The sequence below is a fragment of the Centroberyx affinis genome, unplaced genomic scaffold (genome assembly GCF_046629955.1).
Source record: "Centroberyx affinis isolate AG114_WGS23_722 - 3 ecotype Tasmania unplaced genomic scaffold, CSIRO-AGI_Caff_v1 ptg007016l_1, whole genome shotgun sequence".
In the NCBI taxonomy this organism is placed as follows: domain Eukaryota; kingdom Metazoa; phylum Chordata; class Actinopteri; order Beryciformes; family Berycidae; genus Centroberyx; species Centroberyx affinis.
Window position 1 is genome coordinate 1 of NW_027283555.1, and position 22,500 is coordinate 22,500.

General features: G+C 41.0%; 1 protein-coding gene across 1 annotated transcript in view; it reads right to left on the bottom strand.

Moving 5' to 3' along the window:
* Nucleotides 1-118: 118 nt before the first annotated feature.
* The window catches only part of LOC139639260 (collagen alpha-6(IV) chain-like), a gene marked incomplete at both ends in the record, with an annotated part of 32,431 nt that continues 10,049 nt past the window's right edge, over nt 119-22,500 (bottom strand). The window contains 4 exons of the mRNA XM_071513338.1: nt 119-178; nt 806-925; nt 1,583-1,627; nt 2,015-2,149. Coding sequence (XP_071369439.1) covers nt 119-178; nt 806-925; nt 1,583-1,627; nt 2,015-2,149 — 360 coding nt within the window. The remainder of the gene's footprint in view (nt 179-805; nt 926-1,582; nt 1,628-2,014; nt 2,150-22,500) is intronic.

Below are 22,500 nucleotides of genomic sequence, written 5' to 3' on the forward strand. Positions count from 1 at the left end.
CATTTCTGCATTTCTGTGACTTGTGAGCAGTGTTTTGAGCTTGGGAACAAATGCACGAAATAAGGAGTGTGTGTGTGTGTGTGTGTGTGTGCGTGCGTGTGTGTGTGCGACATATTACCGTGATGCCATCTGAGATGAACAGTGGCTCTCCTTTCTGACCCTTCAGACCGGGCAGCCCCTGATCCAGGAAGAGAGAGAGATTGTGTAATTGTTATTATTTAGCTAATCCCTCTTTTACATATATATATATGTATATATATACATATATATGCTGTACGTATATGTATATATATATATATATTTATTTATTTATTTATTTATTTTCATTTTCCATCATATACACAACATTTATAATCATACATACACAATACATGACAATAAAGACAAATACAAGACAAAATACAAGACAATAAAGACAAAAAAAACAAAAAACAAAACCCTGGTCCTTTATGAGCTTTTATGAAAATAGTTTTTCCATATCACTGTTGTTTCTTTATCATAATCTGACCTTCTAGTTAAAATATGCATACATACATCTAGTTTCATATGCAGTTGTTTTAACCAATAAATCCAACTATTCTGTAAAAAGTGGTGCTACTACTTTTCCAATATTTAAGGGCCTCTATTAATTCCCTTAACTTCGGATTTGTTGCTAATCCCTTGTCTTATCCTGTGTCTCTGTGTGTATTGTCATATTTATTGCAAGAAATGACAATAATCAAGCAACTATATTCCCTAAAATAGAGTGATTCATAAGATCCATAATATACGGAGAGAAGCTGTTCTGATATAAATTCGTCCTCACAGAGCGTCCGGGGGCTCCGGGGCCTCCTGTCCCGAAGCCGGGGGATCCGGATTCCCCTCTGGTCCCGTTACAGCCGTCTGCTCCTGGTAATCCTCTGCCTCCGTCCTGACCAGGATGACCCTGGGAGAGAGAGAGAGAGAGAGAGAGAGAGAGAGAGAGAGAGAGAGAGAGAGAGAGAGAGAGGCAGGGTCAACTCAGCTTCTCAAGAGGGACCTCACTTCACCTCCAGAGATGCTGTGGCAAATAAAAGCTACTTTCAGGATTTATTTTGTCTTTTTTTCCCCTTAAAAGACCCAATCCTCATGTAACTTACATCAGTTTGATGCTACTTACTATGTTGTATATGATGAATTTCTGTCATAAACATTAATGTCAGACTAAAAAGGTGAGAAAACTGACTTTTGTGGGTTAACCCTCCAGTTCGTACATGATCACCACTACTCTCTCTAATTACTTATCTAATTATTAGTTATGGAGAGAGTTATAGGAAGTTCAGGGGTATTTACTATTAACTTTATTTGATCAGGTAGGTCACTTAAGAAGAGGTTAGAGGATGGGATAAAAAAACATTATGACGTTATATATATTTATGTCTTATATAATATCATATTTTATAATCTAATATTATTACGTAAAAAAATAACCACAAAGTAGCAGTAGTAGTAGTAGATGTAGAAAGGACATATTTAATCAAGGAAAAAAGGGTAAACAAGAGAGATTGTGAGAGGGATAAAATGGGAAAGAGTGTGTGTGTGTGTGTGTTTCTGGTTTACTCACAGGTACTCCATCAGTTCCTGGGAACCCTGGCACGCCCATGGGTCCCTGCAGAGGACAAAATACAAATTTTGCTGATTTCTAATCAGATTCACTAGCGACACCTGGTGGCATAAAGGCGTTACTGCTTAGTTACTGCAGACAGACCTGCTGAACTAGTGTTTTTGGTGGAACTTTTTAAGTTACTTTAGCCTGTAATAAAATCATTTTAAATCAATATGTTATATCAAATGATTCATGTCTTTGGTAAGTTGCCATGTAATAAGCGGGATAATGTACAGCAAGCTGGTCATTATTGCAAAATAATCCACTTCTGCATCTCGTCAGGGTCTTATTTTACGATAATCCCTGTCTCGCTGTACATTCCCCCTTACGTATTCCCTTTGCTCATAACATAAACAATATTTCAGCCAAGTCAGGATCTTTAACACCCACCTTGTCTCCTTTCGGGCCGGACGGTCCCTTCACTCCGAGGTGGCCCTTCTCTCCTTTGGGCCCTGAAGGGCCCGAGCCCCCGGTGAACCCCTCCGGCCCGCTTGGACCGGCTGGACCGAGAGGCCCCGGACGACCCTGAGAGAGAGGAACAAGAACACACGGTCAGAAGTCACGCAACCTTCTAGGCACGTTCTGGACCGAGCGGTAAACCTTCAACCAGAATCCGTTAAGTCTGCGCACTGTAAGGCTTCTGTTGTAGCAGTTTATTAGCATTAAGCCAAGTAAGGCTTCATTTCAGAGGCCATCTGAGGACACTATGCTCCACAACACACTTTACTTAATACAAATGACACTGTCTCTGCCCTCAGGGGATTTGACCAGGTCTCCAAATGAGGAGCGTTGTCATTTTGTATTAAGTAAAAGGTTCTGCTGGAGCACAGCGCTGTCAGTTCTTCAAAGGACATAATTATGTTGATTTTTTTTTTTTTACCAGAATCCATCCGACGAAGCCAAAATAAAACGGTAGGATAACCAGCACCTCTAACACAAAGACAAAATACGGCCTGTGAAAAGCGGTGTTGGTAACAGAGACAGAAGGATATGGATGAATGTCTTCAGAAGAGGCCTGAGTAAAAGGCTGAGAACTGCTTTCGAAAAGGTTGTAGATATACAAAAGTCGACCTGAACAGCATTGTTCCTTGTCAGGTGTGTTGACTACATGATCTCATGACTTTCGTAGTCTTTGATGCCGACAACAAAAAGATCACAGGATTAAGAAATGGAAAGACAAAGAGAGAAGTCGAAAAAAAATCCCCTCTGGCTGTAACACATTTCGTGTTGAGCGGTAGTGCTGCATGCGGGCCAACTTCTGAATACCTTCAACTAGACTCAGCATCAGTGAGAAAGGTGGGAGCCTTTTTGAAAAGTTGGACATGACTGACTAACTTGGCTACACAATGATAATGTGACTTGTGATTCGGGTGGGGGAAACTCTCTTTTTGGCTTTCCTCCACCGTGAAGTCAGAGTCCCGGGTCGAGTGAAGATCAGACTCATTAAAGATTTGCACAGGAAGAAAAAAACGACCATAATGACCAAATCAGATTGCTATACTCTTCACTAGCCATGTGCAACGAGTAGAAAGTATGCCTAACATCCCTGGTACAAAATAAAGATATACTGAAATGCTGTTGAAGTTTTCCACTCCCTTTATTCTGATTGTATCCCGTGCTATTTTGGAAGACCTATTCGTCCCACTGTTTTTTTGATGTGGATATATGTAAATGATATGCAAATCTTATTACTGTATTTTGTCTACATAATGTGAGGCCATACACGTCAAGATTGCACCCAATTCACTAACGCTTCACCGAGAGACAGAGAGAGAGAGAGAGAGACAGGCTGTACTCAGGCCGGGAGACTCTGTAAACTCTTCTTTAACTTTGCTTTTTTTGTAATCATCACTGTTATTGTTGTTGTTGTTGTTGTGTACTGTCCAGAAATATTCTATGTGATGAATCTATATATGTAATATGCAGTTTATTTCATTTTATTTTACTTTATTTCTATCTCATTTATGTTTGAATCTGTGCTTTGGCAACATGTGCACATGTACGTCATGCCAATAAAACTCTTTGAATTTAATTGAATTGAGAGAGAGGGGGGGGGGAGAGAGAGACAGAGAGAGAGACAGAGAGAGGGGGGGGGGGGAGAGAGAGAGAGAGAGAGGGGGAGAGAGAGAGAGAGAAGACAGAGAGAGACAGAGAGAGAGAGACAGACAGAGAGAGAGAGAGAGAGAGAGAGAGAGAGAGACAGAGAGGGAGAGAGACAGAGAGACAGAGAGAGAGAGAGAGAGAGAGAGAGAGGAGACAGAGACACAGAGTGAGAGAGAGGGAGAGAGAGAGACAGAGAGAGAGAGAGAGACAGAGAGACAGAGAGAGAGACAGAGACACAGAGAGAGAGAGAGAGAGAGAGAGAGAGAGAAGAGAGAGAGACACAACACAGTCTCAGTGAATCTGCACCTCAGTGTCTTGCAGCAGGATGGATTCTTGCCGCCACAGAGGCTTGAACCTGTCTAACTCTCTTTGCCTTTGATTTGAAGTGATTCCCAGTCTCTCATCACTGAACATGTGATCATCAACATGCAGCTGAACCCTCTGAGCTGTGCGGCCCATCTTCAACTTTATTTAATCTTTGACTAAAACAAGCAAACGCCTTCATCGCAGTCTCTTTTCACCCCCCCCCTCCATGGGCCTACATCCTTTCATCAAGATCTTCAATTACACTCTATCATCTTCATGATGAGGGAGTTTACGCGCCAGGGAAACACTTGCTAACAAATTGCTAGGGAGGCCATTTTGTGTTTTTTTGTGTGTGTGTGTGTTACGGACTCGATGGCGTGTTTAGATGAAGAAAAAACAAGTCGGGGCAGAGAACCCAACTGTAGGTTTTCTCACGGACGGATGTTACACAGGATCGTGCTTCACAATCGCAAATCTGTGGGGCGAAGTAAAGTGGTTTATGTGGGCATGTAACGGCATGTGGTCTTACATGGTGGTCCTGTTTGTTAAAGCCTAGATTGCTGTAAAGTTTTGTAAATCCACAAGAAAAAGACGTTTCTGGAATTAGATAAATGAATGATAAATTATATGTTTCAGTGGATAATCCCTTTTTTTGGGTATTTAGGGATAAATAACTATGTTTTAACTATATTAGAGTCCAAAATCCATTATAAAGGCTGTATCCATATGGTGTGATTGTTGGGCTACAGGCGATCCCAGACTGCACTGCCCAATTTCAACCACAGGGTGGCGATAAAAAAAATAGGGAAACAACTAACAGGTGAGGTTTTGAATAGTTTCTCTCGCTCTCTCTCTCTCTCTCTCCCTCTCGACAGTTGAGGTGATTTAGAGCCGGATGACTGAACAGGCCAAAGGAATCCCTCTCTTATGAGGCTGGGCTCGTTAGGACAAATGAACACACTGCACACACACTACACCACACTACTACACACACTACACATACTACGGTTTCAACGGCTGACAACCTGCCATTAGCTCACAAGAGAGGGATGGAGGGAGGAGATGGGGGGTGGAGGGCGGGAGAGAGGGACAGATGTCTGTGTTCGGGTCAAAAGAAAGTCAGAGAGTTTGATTGTATAGCTGCAAACTTCACTGCTATATAGGGAGATAAAACAGAAGGCTAGCTCTTTAGCTAAATCTTAGATAAATAAGTGGTATTCATGCCAACGCAGAATCCCATTAATGCTAGATTTAAGACTTGGTATAAGCAGACAGCATACAATATCTAATGTCAAAACTCAAATGAGAGTCTATGAGCTTTTGCATTCATTATTATAGACGTCACACAATAAAAATTAACTGGGAGCGTCAAACAGTGGCACAGATGTACATTTCCCATTTATGAGGGATTTATGGAGAGTGAGACACAGAGGATGCATACCCTTCATTGCACACAAGCCAAGAGTTCACACACCCCTCTATTAGTGCCTATAGGACACACACACACACACACACACACACACACACACAAGGAAGGTAATTTTCTGCACCACACCTGGTCCCATTCATAGCTAACCACTCCGCCTGCAGAAACAAACCCATTCAGCTAACCCAGAGTAGGTTAAGTGGTAACTTCGAACATACACATCTAACACGGGGCTGCATCGGGGACAAGGTCAAATACGAGCTGCCGACAATTCAGAGCGTTTGTTTTAACGTGCAGGGAGTGCCAGATGGGTGGGGTGACGGGTTTATTGCATCCGGACAATTGAGATAAAGTCCAGTAACAATCACATACTGGCTTTCAAATATCTATATGGCAAGGCCCAACAGTTTGGTAACTAAGTGAAAATAAAACAAAGTCTTTGAAAATATTACCTTCAACACAAACTATAGACATGAAGGTAAGCGCTCATAATGTTTTCTCTAAGAATTTTCTCCAAGAGGTTCTTAAACGTGACGTGAGCAAAAACATTTAGTCTCTTATTGTGGGCACACACACATAAAAACATGCTACTACTCTCAAAAAACAAACTGCATTAAGTCAGTTAACCAGTCAGTTGATTATAAATCTTTTACCTCCAAATGATGAAAAATGATGAAGAAGCCCATGGGTACATGCTATATTATTTTTTGAATTATGCATATGATTGGTAACACTTTACAATAAGGGTACATTAATTAAGGGTTAGTTAATGCTTAATAAGCATTAACTAACCCTTAATTAACAGTTAACTAATGTGTCTGGTAATCATTTACTAATGGTGTTCATGTTAACTAAGGTATTAATTTATACAATATTTAATAGTCATCTTTATAAACTATTAAATAATGTATAAATACCTTAATTAACATGAACACCATTAGTAAATTACACATTAGTTAACTGTTAATTAACTTATTACGCATTAACTAACCCTTATTAAGCATTAACTAACCCTTAACTTAGTGTACCCTTATTGTAAAGTGTTACCATATGATTTATATAACTTTACATTGATGTGTGTGTATTCTTTTTTCAATGACTGATATGCAATGCAATTATATAATGCAATATACATGCTTATTGTGTGTTAATGTGTCTAATGTAGTGTGCAATGGAATGGAATGGAATGACAGCTACTTTTCTTATGGTCCATGAGACAAATTTCTCTACGGAGATCAATAAATCGAATCGAATCCAATCGAATCAAATCAAATCAAATCAAATCAAATCAAATCAAATCAAATCAAATCAAATCAAATCAAATCAAATCAAATCAAATCAAATCAAATCAAGTCATATCAAATCAAGGGCTGTTTCCATGTGGTTTACTAAGCTTCACAAACAGAAGAGCATTGCTCCAAAATGAGACACTATCTGAAGACAATAACTCCTCTAAAATGAGTGACAACACTTCCATCCACAGTACATCTTCCCCTGTCTGTCTGTGCTGTGTGTGAGCTCCTGTTGTCCGTGTATCACGTGTGACAGCAGTGAAACTTTAACTAAACTCAGTGTCAAGTCTCTCTCTCTGCGCCGATGTCCCCGAGACAAATCCCTGCACTCGGCTCGGTTTAAAGCGACACCGATACCCTGTTGTGTCTGGCGGGCTGTGAACGCAGCTCTGCTCCCCCGTGGCCCCGGGGGGGGCGGCAGCAGCGGTAATGACAGGGCCACGGCAGCTAGAGGAGCTGTCTGGCTCACGGCTCCCACTCACACACCTGGTTTCACCCGGGGAAAATATGCAGAGGGTCCCACAGGGCGCCACTTTCTCTCACGCCTCGCCTTCCCCTCTCTCTCTCTATTTGACTCTCGTTCCTCAACGCTCTCAACTTTCTCATGTCTGCTTTATCTCTGCTGCGTCTCTCTTTTTGTCTCCTTTTCTTTGATTCTCTCCTCTTGTCTGTCTCTCCTTTGTCGGATTTCTCTTTTCTGTCTCGCAGAGTTGCTGCATGAAGAGAAGACTTGAGACTCGACTTGACTTGGGTTCTGGTGACTTGGGACTTGACTCTGACTTGTACTCTGATGACTTGAAAAGGTTTCTAAAGTCTTGACTTGAGATCTTGTGTTTGTGTAAATGACTCAGATTGAAAGTGATGAGATTTGTTCCGGCAGACGACTGAATTTAAATTCTGTTTTCTGAATTTGTATGGAATGATTGAATTTATTGAAGTTGAAACTGATTATAGAAATCAAACTCATGATGCTCTTACCAAGTTTTTATCCTATTAAAACCATATTGCATTGAAAAGTCCTAGATATTTAGTTTTCTTTAAGATGTTAAATTGATACTGGACTCTTGATTTGTTCTGACTTGACTTGCTGTTCTACATTTAGACTTGAGACTTGTGCCTGTCTCAAGTTGACTTGTCACTCCTCTGCTGTCTCATTCTCTTTCTCTCTGTTTCTCTCTCATTATCCCCCTGTCCCCCCCCCCCACTCTCTCTCTCCCTCCAGCCTCTAACCTGTCTTTACCGCAGCTCCGGCCACGGTTTAGGTGTAGTCCTCCTAGTTAGGTGTGATTGGTCCCTCCGCTCCCTGCTGAGGTCTGTCTCTGCTTATGTAACAGCTCAAGACGAAGAGGCACCTCAGGGGGGTCGAGGGGTCGCCGCCTCTCCAAAGGTTTTCCAGCGTGGTTTTTACGAAGTCTGTCTTTCTAGTATCTGTTTCTCGGGTCGCGGGGGTCATTTTCAAAGGCCTTCCTCACGTTTAGCTGGTATTCTGTCTGTCTGCCTGCTGCGTTAAGAGGTGAGAGGTGAAGTGTGAGTTGAGGTGAAACACCGGCTCAGCCTCTGTGTGTTTGGCGGTCAATGCTGAATAGATGCTTGGGGGGGGAAGCGCTGGTCGTGTGGCTCTCACTGATGCAATGAAACCCTGGTTGAAGGCTGTGGTGCTATTTTGCTTAGAGTAGAAGTATTCCTGATGACGCCAAGATCACATTTAATCCGTAATGCATTCATGTTTCGGAAATTTACGTGCAGAGTTCCATGCGAGGATCCTAGATGTGCGATCGTACGGTTCAAAGATAAATTATTGTTGCAACTTTGATTCATTGGTTAAAATGATTTAACCATTAAACCTCACTGCTAGGAAAAAATGTGGCAAAACAGCATTTGATTGAGTTTATACATGCATTAGGGCTGGGCAATAATTCAATATTATCGTTTATCGTCTTTCAGTGGAATCATATCATGATGATATGAAAATATGTTAATATCGTGACACACATTTCTGCTGTCTGAATTGATGATGACAAGCAAATTTTACTTAAAAACTGATAAAATGAGGTATGTTTGAAAATGTCAGTTTTGTTTGACACCACATAACATTACCATTCGGTTCAATGACATGAACATTAATTTGATTATTTAACGTGATTTTTCATACATGAACCATATCGTGATATATACTGATATCGAGAAAAATCCTTATGATTATCATGATATTGATTTCAACCATATTGCCCAGCAGTAGCATGCATGAACAATGCGTACAGTAAGTAGCGGCGGTAACAGATTCTCTCATGTAAAGTGAATTAACTGCCATTGGACAGTAACACAATCAGTGCTTTAAGTGTGACCCATGGTTGAGCATTAAACACTTTCAGCTATAAGCGCTGTCAGGAACATTCCCTTTGAATATAAGAAGAAAGGCAGCAGTGCAAAAACTTGTTAGAAACGCAGCCTTACAGTTATGACTCCACTTATGACTCACATGCCTGTCCACCTGTCGTCCACATCTCTGTGTTACAGTATATGTAGGAGATATGTTACCAGTTCACATTAGGGGGATATGACTATGTATATGTCTCGACAGCTTTCTGTCTGTCTATCAATGCACTTGACTATCTGTTGGCCATTTTCTCTTCATATCAACTCAAGTTCACTAAGAGGTCAATTCGACAGGAGAGAAAATAAATCCTCCTGAGTCATGAAGATAAAAAATGCAGAAGCTGCCTGTCTGTCTGACTTGCGTTAGCTAAAAGGAAAAAGCAGGACATTTTCCAAACTTTAAAAGCCTCATAAACGTAAAAATGGCTAATATCTAAAATCTAATCTCCGGAAGAATCCCTTTCATGGTCGTCCGGGAGTTTTAAGAGTGTTTGGGGGAGGAGATGGGTTTCCGAGTCCGGTCTAAACAATCTCTGTTTATTCCCTAACATGGCATGGAAGAAAGAAATGCAGAGCGCAGGTTGGGAGATCAGAAGAAGAAGAGAAGAGTGGAGAGAAGAGATAGAAGGAGGGACAGAAAGGGGAGAGATGCCTAAACACAGCGATGTACGGTCGGTTTACAATCATACAATCTTGGAAGTCGAGGAGATGGGTGTTCAGCGACATCAAAAAGCCTATCGTATGTACAAGAGAGTGAGAGAGAGAGAGAGAGAGAGGGGGAGAGAGAGAGAGAGAGAGAGAGACAGAAACAGACAGAGATAGAGATGGAGGGAGATACAGAAAGACAGAGAAGGAGAGACAGAAACAGACAGAGACAGAGATAGAGATGGAGGGAGATACAGAAAGACAGTGAAGGAGAGAGAGGAGAGAAAGAGAGAGAGAGAGAGAGAGTGAGAGTGAGCGAGTGAGAGAGAGTGAGAGAGAGAGAGAGAACGAGACAGAGATAGAGATGGAGGTGGAGGGAGATACAGAAAGACAGTGAAGGAGAGAGGAGAGAGAGAGAGAGAGGAGAGAGAGAGGGAGAAAGACAGTGAAGGAGAGGAGAGAGAGAGAAAAGAGAGAGAGAGAGAGACAGAGACACACAGAGAGAGAGAGAAAGAGACAGAGAGAGAGAGAGAGAGAGAGAGAAATGGGCCTCCAGACCACACACAAAGACAAAAAAAGGAGGAAAAAAGGAGAAAAAAGGAGACAGATGCTTCAAAAAAGAAACAAATCTGTAGAGAAAAAAGAGGAAAAAGCAGAACAAAGACAGATAAAGAACATCGCTGAATCACATCCAGACGAATGTGAACATCACTAGAACCGGGCGGACTTTGAGGAAACTCTGAAAAACAACCACTAGGTGGCGATCTGCCACTCCACATGGTCACTGTGACCTTCAGTGACCCCTCAAGCTATCTGAAGACTTTGCCTTGGAAGTGAATCACTGTTCTCCACTCAACACCTGAACCTCATTCTGCCTGGACCAGATAATCACACACTATGTGTAAACTATGTGTCACAGTAGTATGGATGATTTTACACATACCGATAAAACTTGGGTTATGAAGATAAACTGTCAGGAATAAGTAAAGTAAACATGCAGCTGTGTTGGAAATGACACACACTTGACACAAACCAACACTTTTTAAGAGGGAATATCACAAAATTTTACACACACATCTCTGTCTACATCCATCTCTCATCTCTTCTCCATCATCACTGTTGTCCGTCTGTCACTTTTACATGAATATTTTAGACATTTAGCTAGAGAAAAAAACAACAATGCAGTGCAAAGTTAAACTCTGTCAATATTACAAGCGGACTATTATGAGTTTAAATATTCCTGTAACATGAGAAATTGTATCTTCATTGTTTGTTTTTGTTTGGTCTGTTTGGCTCTCAATTTCTTTCTTTCTTTCTTTCTTTCTTTCTTTCTTTCTTTCTTTCTTTCTTTCTTTCTTTCTTGTATTGTTTCTTTTGTGACAACATGCTATTCTACGTTCCTTATGGTTCTGTTTTTATCCCACCAACACAAATAAATTATCTCTTCTTTCTACAATTTTACAGTTTTTTTTATCATTTTGTTTCTATTTTTTGTCAGTGTGCAAATAAATTAAACTGTTCACACATCATCAATAAGTTAAGATCAGATAAGATGAATCTGTATTGATCCCCATGGAGACATTGGGTTGTTGCAACAGCAAAAGCAGGGAAGAAATGATGTTATAATTATATATTACGGGGTTATATAAACATATGCACCTGCCAGTTCCAACACATGTTAAGTTGACAGTAAGAATGGGAAGCATGGGAAAGAATGTGAATTATTCACATGTATGGGTTCACTTACAGATGTTACTTACAGTATTGATTTATTACTTAAACATGTATCGCTAAATGTGAAATATGTGCTAATAATAGGTTCATGCTGGGGAGTAATGAGCAGAAAAAGCTTCTATTGCTTGTTCTGTCTCTCCAGACTTCTCTTTTTCTTCCCTCCCTTCTCTCTCCTGTCTTCCTCATCGTTCCAGGTGTTTTGCATCATTCGCCTCACCTCCTCCTCTCCTCCCTTCTCCTCTCCTGTCCCCCTCCTCTTAGAAGTTCATCATACCATATTGGCCTCACGACATGCAGCCCTAAGCCTCCAGCTGTCCGAAAGGGTAGAAGGCCAAAAAGAAACAAAATCAATTTCTGACCAAGGTGTTTTAGTGATGCAGGTAATCTTTGGTCCATGAATCAAAACCTTTCATCAGACTCAAACTCAGTAAATCCTGCACACTGACATATATTTTTTTAACCTTAACCCTAACAAAATACAACTTTAAACTAATATAACTAATATGAATCGCAGTTTAAATCGCAATTGCAATATTCCGTCAAATAATCACAATTCGATTTTTTTTATCAATATCTTTCAGCCCTACTGGCTCCCACTGCACCAGTCCATCCCCTCCCCTTCCACCCTCCCACCTCTTCACCCCAGTGTCTCCCCATGCCGTCTGTCCCGACACCGCCCTCGCCCCCAGACACCCTCGCCCGCTGGCATCCCTCTCTATTTTCATGCCAACCGGCCCCGGGTCTCTGCCCGGCCCCTCCAGACCTTCCATCCTCATCACCTTCCAGTAGACTGGTCAGTTTGTAGGCCCAAATCCCCCGCGGGACAATGGGCACAATGGAGCCCATTCTGACCCGCTAAGCTCACTGGACTTACTGCTCCCATCGGGCCGACCTCACTTCCTGATAGAGGAGAGTGCTTGGACAGACAGATTCTGGCGGTATGTGTGTGTGTGAGAGAGAGAGAGAGAGAGAGAGAGAGAGAGAGGGAGAAATAGAGTGTGTGTGTGTTTGTTTGGGGCGGATACACACACACTTGCGCACACACAACACACACACACTCGCACACACACACACACACACACACACCCTCAGGCCCCTGGAGGGTTTAGCGGGATCTATTGTTCTGGGCACTGGGTGTGCCAGGGGGAAGATTTTAGCTGTCACACCGCATGCTCACTGGGGGACGGTGATGGGATAGGGGGGGGGGCAAAGGGGCGGGTGGGTGAGTTTAATCAGTTGGGGGAGTTTGATAACCCAATTACGATTCGCGAGTGTACACACACGCACACACACACACGCCGGCGTGCGTGTAAATCGGCGTAACCTCAAATGCCCTCGGAAGAAAAAAAAAAAAAAACAGAAAAAAGGCCGAGCGATGGCTACAAAATGTGGTTTAAAGAGAGAGAACGGGGCTTTTGATGCTCTTGAACACAGAGGATAAAGTAGCTAAAACGCTCCCACACCCCCACACACACTCACACACACACACACACACACACACACAGAAAAGAGAAAAGAGAGAGATAGCCTCTAGATGGGAATGTTTAGGTTGCGTCGTCCTCTCCTCCTCCTCTCGGTTCCAGCAATCAGACCATGAACCCAAACACCTTGGTTTATCTCAGACATGTTGGTCCTGCTCGGTCTGAGTGATGACACAGCAACCAAAGATAGGACAAACAGAGAGAGAGCGATAGCCGCACTATCTCAGGATACGGGGATGGAGTGCGTGTGAGCGTGTTGCTGCTTTCTCAGACACTGACAAGAAATAAACGTGGCCCTGGACACTACCAGTCATACGCATTTTTCTTTATTTTTACTATTTTCCACATTTTAGAATAATAGTAAAGACGTCAAAACTATGAAATAACACGAATGGAATTATGCAGCGACCAAAAGTGTTAAACAAATCAAAACTATCTTATATTTTAGATTCTTTAAAGCAGTCACCCTTTGTCTTGATGGAAAGGCAAAAGGCTTTGGAAAGAAACTCATACATAGGATCAACTTCACTATTTATATTTGTCTAAGAAACAAATTAAAAGCATTTAAGCAGAAGCCTTTAGATCAAAATGGCTTTAGGAGAATGAAAAACATTTAATCAGGTGGGTCCAGACTTTTGACTGGTAGTTTATATCGCAACGGGTAAAGCATGATCACACCTGCAGTTTGTTTTCTTTGGTCCGAGTCACAGTGGAAAAGTTTGCTTTGATGGATTTTTGTATTTGGTTCGTTTAGGTTTGCGCTGTCCAATTAAAAGGGAACCACGACTTGTAAGCAAAAGTCACATGGACTCAGAAGGAGCTTGTTTATTGGACAGAGTGTCGGTGACCTGTCATCTTGCCATGTTAGAGATTTTGCCGGCGGTGAGGAGTCAAAACAAATCTGATTCCAGTTCCTGTAACTTGCATGATGGACCTGTCTGAGCTTTTTTGCCAGAGTTGACCTCCTTTGGTGTCCATAAAAGTTAAGAACACAAGAAATAGCTGAATATGAGCATCAGTCCAGACTGCGGTTTGCCCTCGCTTCACTTCATTGTGCTCGGCTTTCCGAGCAGAAGGAACTTCTGGCGTCAACATCCACCTCCTTCTACCCATAAAGCCTTGTGTTTTGGGGTCGTTTCATGTAGTTGGCATAGATGACATTCTCACTCCTAACAAAGTCATTCTCTTGGAAAACATCTATTCAATACTTTTGTTAGCCGGCCAACGTGTTAGCCTTGTCATCTTTTACATACTTGGCTGTCTCTGCTATTAACAGACTGCAATGTTGTTAGAAAACTAGAGTTAAACCGATGTTCAGTTATTCTCTTTGAAAAGGACTGAGAGTTCGAATGGCATCAATCTCACCTTAAAGGTCCCATATTCTACACTCTCTCTCTGTTTTATTTTAAGTCTTGAGGTCCATTAAAAAACGTTTGTGTGGTGTCATGTACCAAAAACACCCTCAATCCATTTTTTTCCAGCATCTCTCTGAGCCTTACCAAGAACAGGCTGTTTCTGTCACTGTGTCTTTAAGGCTCATTAATATTAACGACCCCTCTGTTCTGATTGGCTAACCGTTTCGAGAGTGAAACGTGAGACGCCGTGGCCTGGCGGCTACAGGTAGGGAAAACTCGCTCAACCGATTTGAAAAAAACACTTTGTTAGTCTATTATTTCTTACAAAAATGATAATGAGCGAACCTTTGTGATGCCACAAAGTTACGGAAGTCCAAACGGCTCGTTTAGAGGCTCGCTTTTCTAATATGAATTGTGTGGATTTAGTTGGCGACCGTGCGCTTTGATACTTTCACCATGTTTTGATAGACCATCCAATTCCTTGTATATTATTCCGTATATTATGTTGGTAAGACGTAGCACTGGGACTGTGAGAGCATCTCAGACAGGCAAAGTGATGAAAAAAAAACTGACAGTGAACATAAACTGGACTCTGGTTCTAGTTAAGTTTTACAGATTCCCTTTAAGTGTTTTCTTTACGGCTTTCAGTGCCTTTAGAGCTCCAAACATGCTGTTGACGTCATGTTGTTGTTGTCCGGCACTTCCTTACAGCTCAAGATAAAAGAGATAAAACTATTCTTGCTGTACAGATGGGTGTTCGTCACTAAAGAGCAATAAAACCCGAACGCATAAACGCAAGCTGTATTCTGTCGTGTGTTTGGTGTTTGTTTGGTTCGGTGAAATCCCTTTGACCAAGAGGAAGATAAGCGACCTCCACGGTGTAAGCTAAAGGGAAAGTAAAGAATCTCTTGGTAACAAACACATACTTTCCTTTTAAATACATAAATAGCAGAGAAGTGATGCGTTTTAAAGTTTCCGGTTTGTTTGTAATAAACCGTAGAAGAAGAACCGGGTAGTTAGCATGAGCAGTGATAGCCACCATGGCTGAACAGACGAAGAAGAGAGAAACTCAAACTGCAGCAACAGAAAATCCAAGCTCCGCCCACACCGTTTGATTGACAGGTGATCTGTGGGAAGTGTCGGCCTGTCACTAAATGTAAATGATTTAAAAAGTCAAGGGAACCAAGGCTCAAACACACTCTACATTTCCTTGGTCTTATTGATTTTGGGATTCCATTGATTGATTACACCTTCCAATCACTACACTGATGTTTAATTCTCTTCTCTTCTTCTTCTTTCTTTTTGAAGACTGTTGTTCTTCTGACCGATTCCCACCCCACCTCTCCACTTCTTGACTCATCTGTTTGCGGTGATGGCCGCCATTTAAACAAACAACCCATTCTCTCTTTTCATCCAGGTGCTTTCCCCTCCAATAAAAAACCCTCCTGGTATTGTCTCAGCTGTCGGAAAGGAAGTGACCTACGAGGAGGGAAACCTAAGGGTGGGGGCAACTTGTAAGATTCCTACGTTGGCTTTATTGTGTATCTATTTATTTGTTTTTGTGTGTCTTTATGTTACACACACGCTAAAACAAAATATTACTTCTTTAACTTTATCTTTCTCTCATCGTTTCCCATAAAGATTTTGATTGATGATTGGTTGCTCAGGAAGAGCCATTAAGAAAACCATATAACTTCTATATACGCAGGATTTTTTACCCCCAGGCTTAGAAACCTTAGCTAAATGGTGTAATTGGGGCTAAAGATGGTCAAAGCCATGTTATGCTCCCATGTGTGTCCACCTTCAAACTCAGCCTGGGGCCACGGAGTGTAACCGACACATGTAATTGGTACGTATGGGTCGTTTAACTTTAACACCAACGTACAGATGTGACCGGTGAGGTAATGCGGATAAAAATATGTCTGGTAATGTTTCAAAAATCAATTATTACGCTCAACTGTGAGTTGTTTGGGCCTCAGGGGGTTTTATACTGAGTTAAATGGAGGATGGAAAGGTAAGAAAAGAATGATTGCAAACTCAATTTGAGTTGTAAAAACACCTCTGTCTGTAAAAAAAAAAATGTTAAGGATAGTTCACCCAAAAATGAAAATTGTGTCATCATCTCCTCCCCCTCATGCCAGTTGAAACACAGGTGAAGTTTGTCCATATAACACACAGGGAGGTTGCCAGCACAACTCCATAGCAGCCTTCTCCAAAACAACTGAAGTCAGTGGGGACCAGTTCTTCAGAGTTCCAAAAAGACCTACAGTATATTTACACCATCATTTAGTGCAAATCTTAACTACAGCTGATTGATTTGCGACAAATAATGGTGTATAGGTCTTTCTATTCACAGTGTGATTGTTTGGCTGTTTTTGTTTTGGAACTCTAAAGAACAGGTCCCCATTGACTTCAGTTGTTTTGGAGAAGGCTGCTACCAAGTTGTGCTGGCAACCTCCCTGTGTGTTATATGGACTAACACATTTCACCTGTGTTTCATTTGGCATGAGGGGGAGTAGATGATGACAGAATTTTCATTTTTGGGTGAACTATTCCTTTAATTTGCCTGGATAAACTGGGGTTAAATAATGGTTAAAGATCGTCCTTTGTTGACAAAATGAGAGTGTTTTTAATGTAACAGATACACTGTACAGATATATTTTCGATATCTTACTGATGATGAACTTTAGACAATGATGCATTTTACCAGGATATACAGAGTTTTGGAAATGAGCCTCTACAGATGGGAAGGCGGTGTTAGTTGAAGAATAAGGAGGAAGAGAGAAAGGCAAAAGAGTGAAGAGAGAGGCATCCCATACGGAGGAAAAAGAGGACAGGAGGGACGGAGGAGGAGGGGGGGGGGGATAGGGGAGAAAAACAGAGGGGGGGGAAAGACTGTCATGTTATTACTGTAAGATAAAGAGGGAGAGACAGTCGGACTAGAGACAGCTGTGGGTTTGCAGAGTGCAGCCAGCTGACTAGTGAGGCTACCAGTTTCTCTTTCCGCCTAATCGCGCTAAAAATGATCAATTATTATCTAATTTATAATAGGATTAGATACATTACATTGCTGCTTTATTAAATATCCAATATCGGCAAATCATGTCGTCCACTGCTGATATGATGGAGGTTTCTCTCTGACTGCAGCTACATGAAAACAGCCTGTAAAACCTGCAATGACATTTTAGTTTCTTTGCACATTTTTGATTTATTTATTCATTTAATTGTTCAATAAGTGTGGTTTTGTAAATGAACTCTTCACTTAAAGGCCTAATGTATTCCAGTTCCCTCTATGATTGAATAGGTGTGGTGGGTCACTCTGCCTTAAAGAGCTGCTGACACTAAAATCATTTCTGGGTTTCAGTGGAGAGTTTTAGTGTCCCATGATGGTCTGAATGCTGTTTCAGAGGCTTTTCTACCCTGATGAGAAGAAAATACCAGGGGGGAAACATTGAATACTTGTCATTTTTGGCATGAAAATGATCAAATTTAAAGATAAGCCTATTGAAAATCAACATATCATCAATCAAAATATGGACTATTGGTGACTTCAGTCTAAAAATATCACTATCAAACCTTCAAACCCCTGTATCGGTCAAACTCCAGTTTACAAACAACGCGGCTGTTGCCAGGGGAGACGGCCAAGTATGTAAAAGTCGACAAGACCGACTAACAAAAATAACAAATAGATGTTTAGATTTGATTCATCAAGGATGTAAAAATATGTGGTTTTTGGATGAGTGTGAACTCCACCGCTCTGTTTTTCCCCTGTTTGCTTTTCCACTCAGCCTCAACCTCTCTGTGTGTCTCTATTAAGGGAGAGAAGAAGAAAGTGAGTAGAAGCAGAAGAAGAAGAGAGGAGGGAGAAGGAGAAGAAAAGGGGAGACAGAGGATATGGGTCATGTTTCTCTCACTTTGTCGTGTTTCTCTGTCTTCATTGTGAAAGAATGGGGAGTGGGACTGTGCATGGGCCCGTCTGTGTGTGTGTGTGTGTGTGTGTGTGTGTGTGTTGGACAGGGTTGATCCAGCTGTGTTTAGGTAGGGATTGAGATTCCTGTGGATTTTGTTAATACTCTGCTAATGTGCGTGTTTTCTGTATCTCTCGCCCTCTCTGTATCTGTCTTAGCGTGTGTGTGTGTGTGTGTGTGTGTGTGTGTGTGTGTGTGTGTGTCTGTGTGTGTGTGTGTGTGTGTGAGCGTGGGACTCTTCCCCTGTAGCGGTTCTCCTGTACTTATCTCCTCTCTCTCCTCCTTCAAAACAGACAGCAGAGAGACAGAAAACACTTACAGTGGTGCTCCCCGACTCATTTTGTCCCTCTGAGGCTCCTGTACTCTCTCTCTTGATAAAGATTTGCCCCCCACCCAAACTGCAGGTGTGACCCTACAGACTATATTCATGTACTGAGCGTTTAGAGTGAAAGGGGTGTAAGTGACAACATAGGAACTGTTTATGTTTTATAGAGATTAAGATTTAGAAAATGTATATTCTATAAAAAAAAAAGTGCAGTTGTGCCCTTTTTTCACCAAATTTAATCTAGGGTTTTACTCTTAGAGACTTGAGTCTTTTGGATTTTCTCCATTTTGTTCATGATTATAAGTGATTTTTCTGTCTTTTGACCATCAGATAGAGCTCAACCAGAGCTTCCCAGTGATGTCTAATACTCATTTTCGCCCCAAAAATCTCATTTACAAAATGTAATTTCACACCAAATCTTCAGCATCTTTCTAGCACACACTGCTAAATTACTTGGCCAGAAAAACTCAATGATTCCATATAATTTCTTTGCTTATTCTTCTACAGATCAGTCACATGGGTATAAAAGGTTTTGTCATAACCACAGGAAGAGTTCTGTTCTAAAACACTGAGGAAATGAAGTTTATCATTCATTATCTCTAAAATACAGAGGATCCAGAGTGTAAAAGTGAGATCATTTTGTCAACTTAAAGAGCTAAGGTACCTTCTATCTTTTAAAAAGTACCATAATATCTTTAATGTTTTTGCTATCAATCATTTTGTAAGATTCAATTACAATCAACTGAACTGATTCAATTGGCGGCTCTTTCCTTTTGGACCAAACTCTTCATATTTTGATCTCGTCTTCTCATCTTTCCCCGACGTGATTTCCTCCACTCGAGATCTTGAGTGATCGTTGGCAAAAAATAACTTCTCTCCTCTATTTCTGGACCGGGGGAAAGGTTTGAAACCCGCCGGCTTCATGTCTGTGGCTAGCTGCATTTGACAGACAGTGAGTCATGATTTCATTTGGCGAGACAACTGAGGGCGTCAGAGATAGTTATTAAATGTTGGGTATTATTAATTCCCTGAATTCCAGAAATAATGTTGAACAACCCAAAGATCCTATTACAGTTTACTCTTTCTTAGAAATGTTGTTTTCTATTGAACATTGAGAATGTTTAACTTGATTTAAAATGTGCGTTTGCATATCAAAACTTGTTTTCAAACAGAACCACTAAATGCGTTGGGATATATTTCACAAAATCACTTACATTTACTGAACATACATTAGCGCAGTATGTTTTACTTGCAGGTAATGACTTATTGTTCATAACTGCATCATAAAATGTAGCTCACCAACTAGCAGTACATGCACACACACACACACACACACAAATAATTGCAGAGCCTGAAGTACTTTGTCCTATTTAAGGAGATAAGCATCTACATGTTTAACAGCTTTTCACTGAGTTTTGTCAAGTTTAAGCTTCAGGAACAAGCAGGGCAGGGCAGCTTTACTGAACACGAAAAATGCCATAAATGATACTGTGGATTTATGTGTGTGTGTGTGTGTGTGTGTGTGTGTGTGTGTGTGTGCCTGTGTACAAGTGGAAATGTCATAAATAACTGTGCCGTCATCTTCGCATCAAATCACAATGAGAGCCTATAAATTCAGTAATGACTAGTTCTGTACACTCGTGCACGTCTTTTCCCTTTGTACATGCGTGCGTGTGTGTGTGTGTGTGTGTGTCTCTTCATGTGAGTGTGTGTGTTAGACGTTAGATCATACCCAGAAGGAGTCTCATACACGCTCTGTGTGGTTGACAAGTGAACAGACATGCAAAGAAAAGAGCAGAGTTGGTTGCAGAAACCAGAGAGCCTCCCCCCCTCCAGCGCTTTAACCTCCTCTTACTTTTATTCTTTATTCTTATTCTTTCACTCTGTTTGAATACTCTGGATAAGATTGCATTTTGTAGGATTAGCTGGGTAAGAACATCGGCTTAGTGTCTAAAATCTAAATGTGAATTCTTTCTGCTTTTCTGGAAGATTTCTGCAAGATGCTGCAACACGTAACTTAATAAAACACCTTATTTCAATGGAGCACAAACAATTACTCCTGTACTTTCATTCTGTTGTTATACTCCTGTAAGTATTAGATACTTAAACAGTGTTATTATGGACTTGCACTACTTTTACATGGGTTTTTACACAGGTTAATACACTGGAATAAGTCCATTATAAAGTAAAGTGTTACAGATTTTTCATTGCAGTCCACAGAATCCACTGTGGCCTAGCTGTCATTATCCATATATTATATATTATATTATAAGCTATTATTGCTCCTTACTTGGTGTTATTTTATAGGCTGTTTTAATGTTTGAAAACTAATACCTTGACCCTGGCAACCTAACCAAACCTTACCTTAACTGAAACTAAACATATACATGTAGCTGCTAACAGTGGCTCATTAAAAACAGCATTAAAACATTTGCTTCTGTGGGTATAAATAAGTGTGACACATATACTACACTAAATTAAACTAAATAGGTAGCTGCTAATAGTATTTCTTTATTAACAACATTACAAGATTCTCTTTTGGGGACATAATTGAGTGTGACACATGTAACCTATACTGATAAAGTAACCTAAGCTAACTTTACTTAAGTGAAACTAAACTAAACTAAACTCATAGCTGTGTGAGTAGTGGCTCAACATTAAAAGATGCACATTTGGGGGCCTAATTGAGTGTGACACATATTCCCTACTTCCTGCAGGACTGAAAAAAAACTACCCACAAAGCACTGCTCAACACTTGAACCCTGTGCTCTCAGGAGCAGAAGGTTCCTGGTGTGGCCATGTGGGGGCGGTGCAGCGCACTGGAAACATGAGAACTGGTGAGAAGTTCACATAAGAAGCTGTGTAGCCTCCCTTCCATGGGAATTTCTCCTGTTATCTTCTGTTGTGTTCTGGTTTGAGTCTGTTTTGTGCCATGAAACTAGAAACAACGTTCTCTGATCACAGTTTCCCTCTTTTACTGACGTACTTGCACTGTTTTAACCCTTGTTGTCCCCCACCAAAGAGGGGACTATGGATCGGTCTCCGTCCGTTAGTTTGTTCGTTCGTTCGTTCGTTAGTCACACTGTAACGTTGACTCTGTGCTGCTAGGGGGCTGCATTGACAATGAATGGGGACTCAGTGGTAAAGCAGGTCATACAGTTAAAGTTATCATACAATGTGGGGGACAATGAACGGGGACTCAGTGGTAAAGAAATACAGTTAAAGTTATCATAGGTAACATAATAGTCTACACAAGCTACACACTTGGAGACATCAGACTGGATTGATGCGTTGAAATGAGAGTCAATGGAGAATTTTTGGGCAAACCTCTAACCACAAGACACTGTACTTATTGTACAGTTGTTGGACTGTTGTACTGTTATTGCATCATCACTGCACTACCACTGTGCCTCAGTGTTGACTACTTATATTACCACTTACCTACTGTGCAATACCATATATCACTTATCATTTAGCATTTATATTATTCATAACACTATTGTATATTGTATTATAAATTGTATTGTAGTGTACACAGTGTAATGTACAGATTGTATTTATTGCGTATTGTAGTTCTTATATTTTGTACTGTATTGAGTAAAAGCAGGACAATTACAGTTAGAGTTACAGCTACATTTCAAGATATAACTTGTAAGCCTAATTCTGAGGAGAGTAGGCAACAGAAATATATGGTCAATCTGTCCTTTCATTGTCCCATATGAAAATGCTTATACAATTTCACTCATATTTCAAGTACACTCAGCAATCACTGACTGACCCAAGGGTGGAACTACATCACTGGTGGGGGACAACATGTTTAGCCTGCTATTTGCTTGTTTCTTGTTTTCATCTTATTTTTATTGCT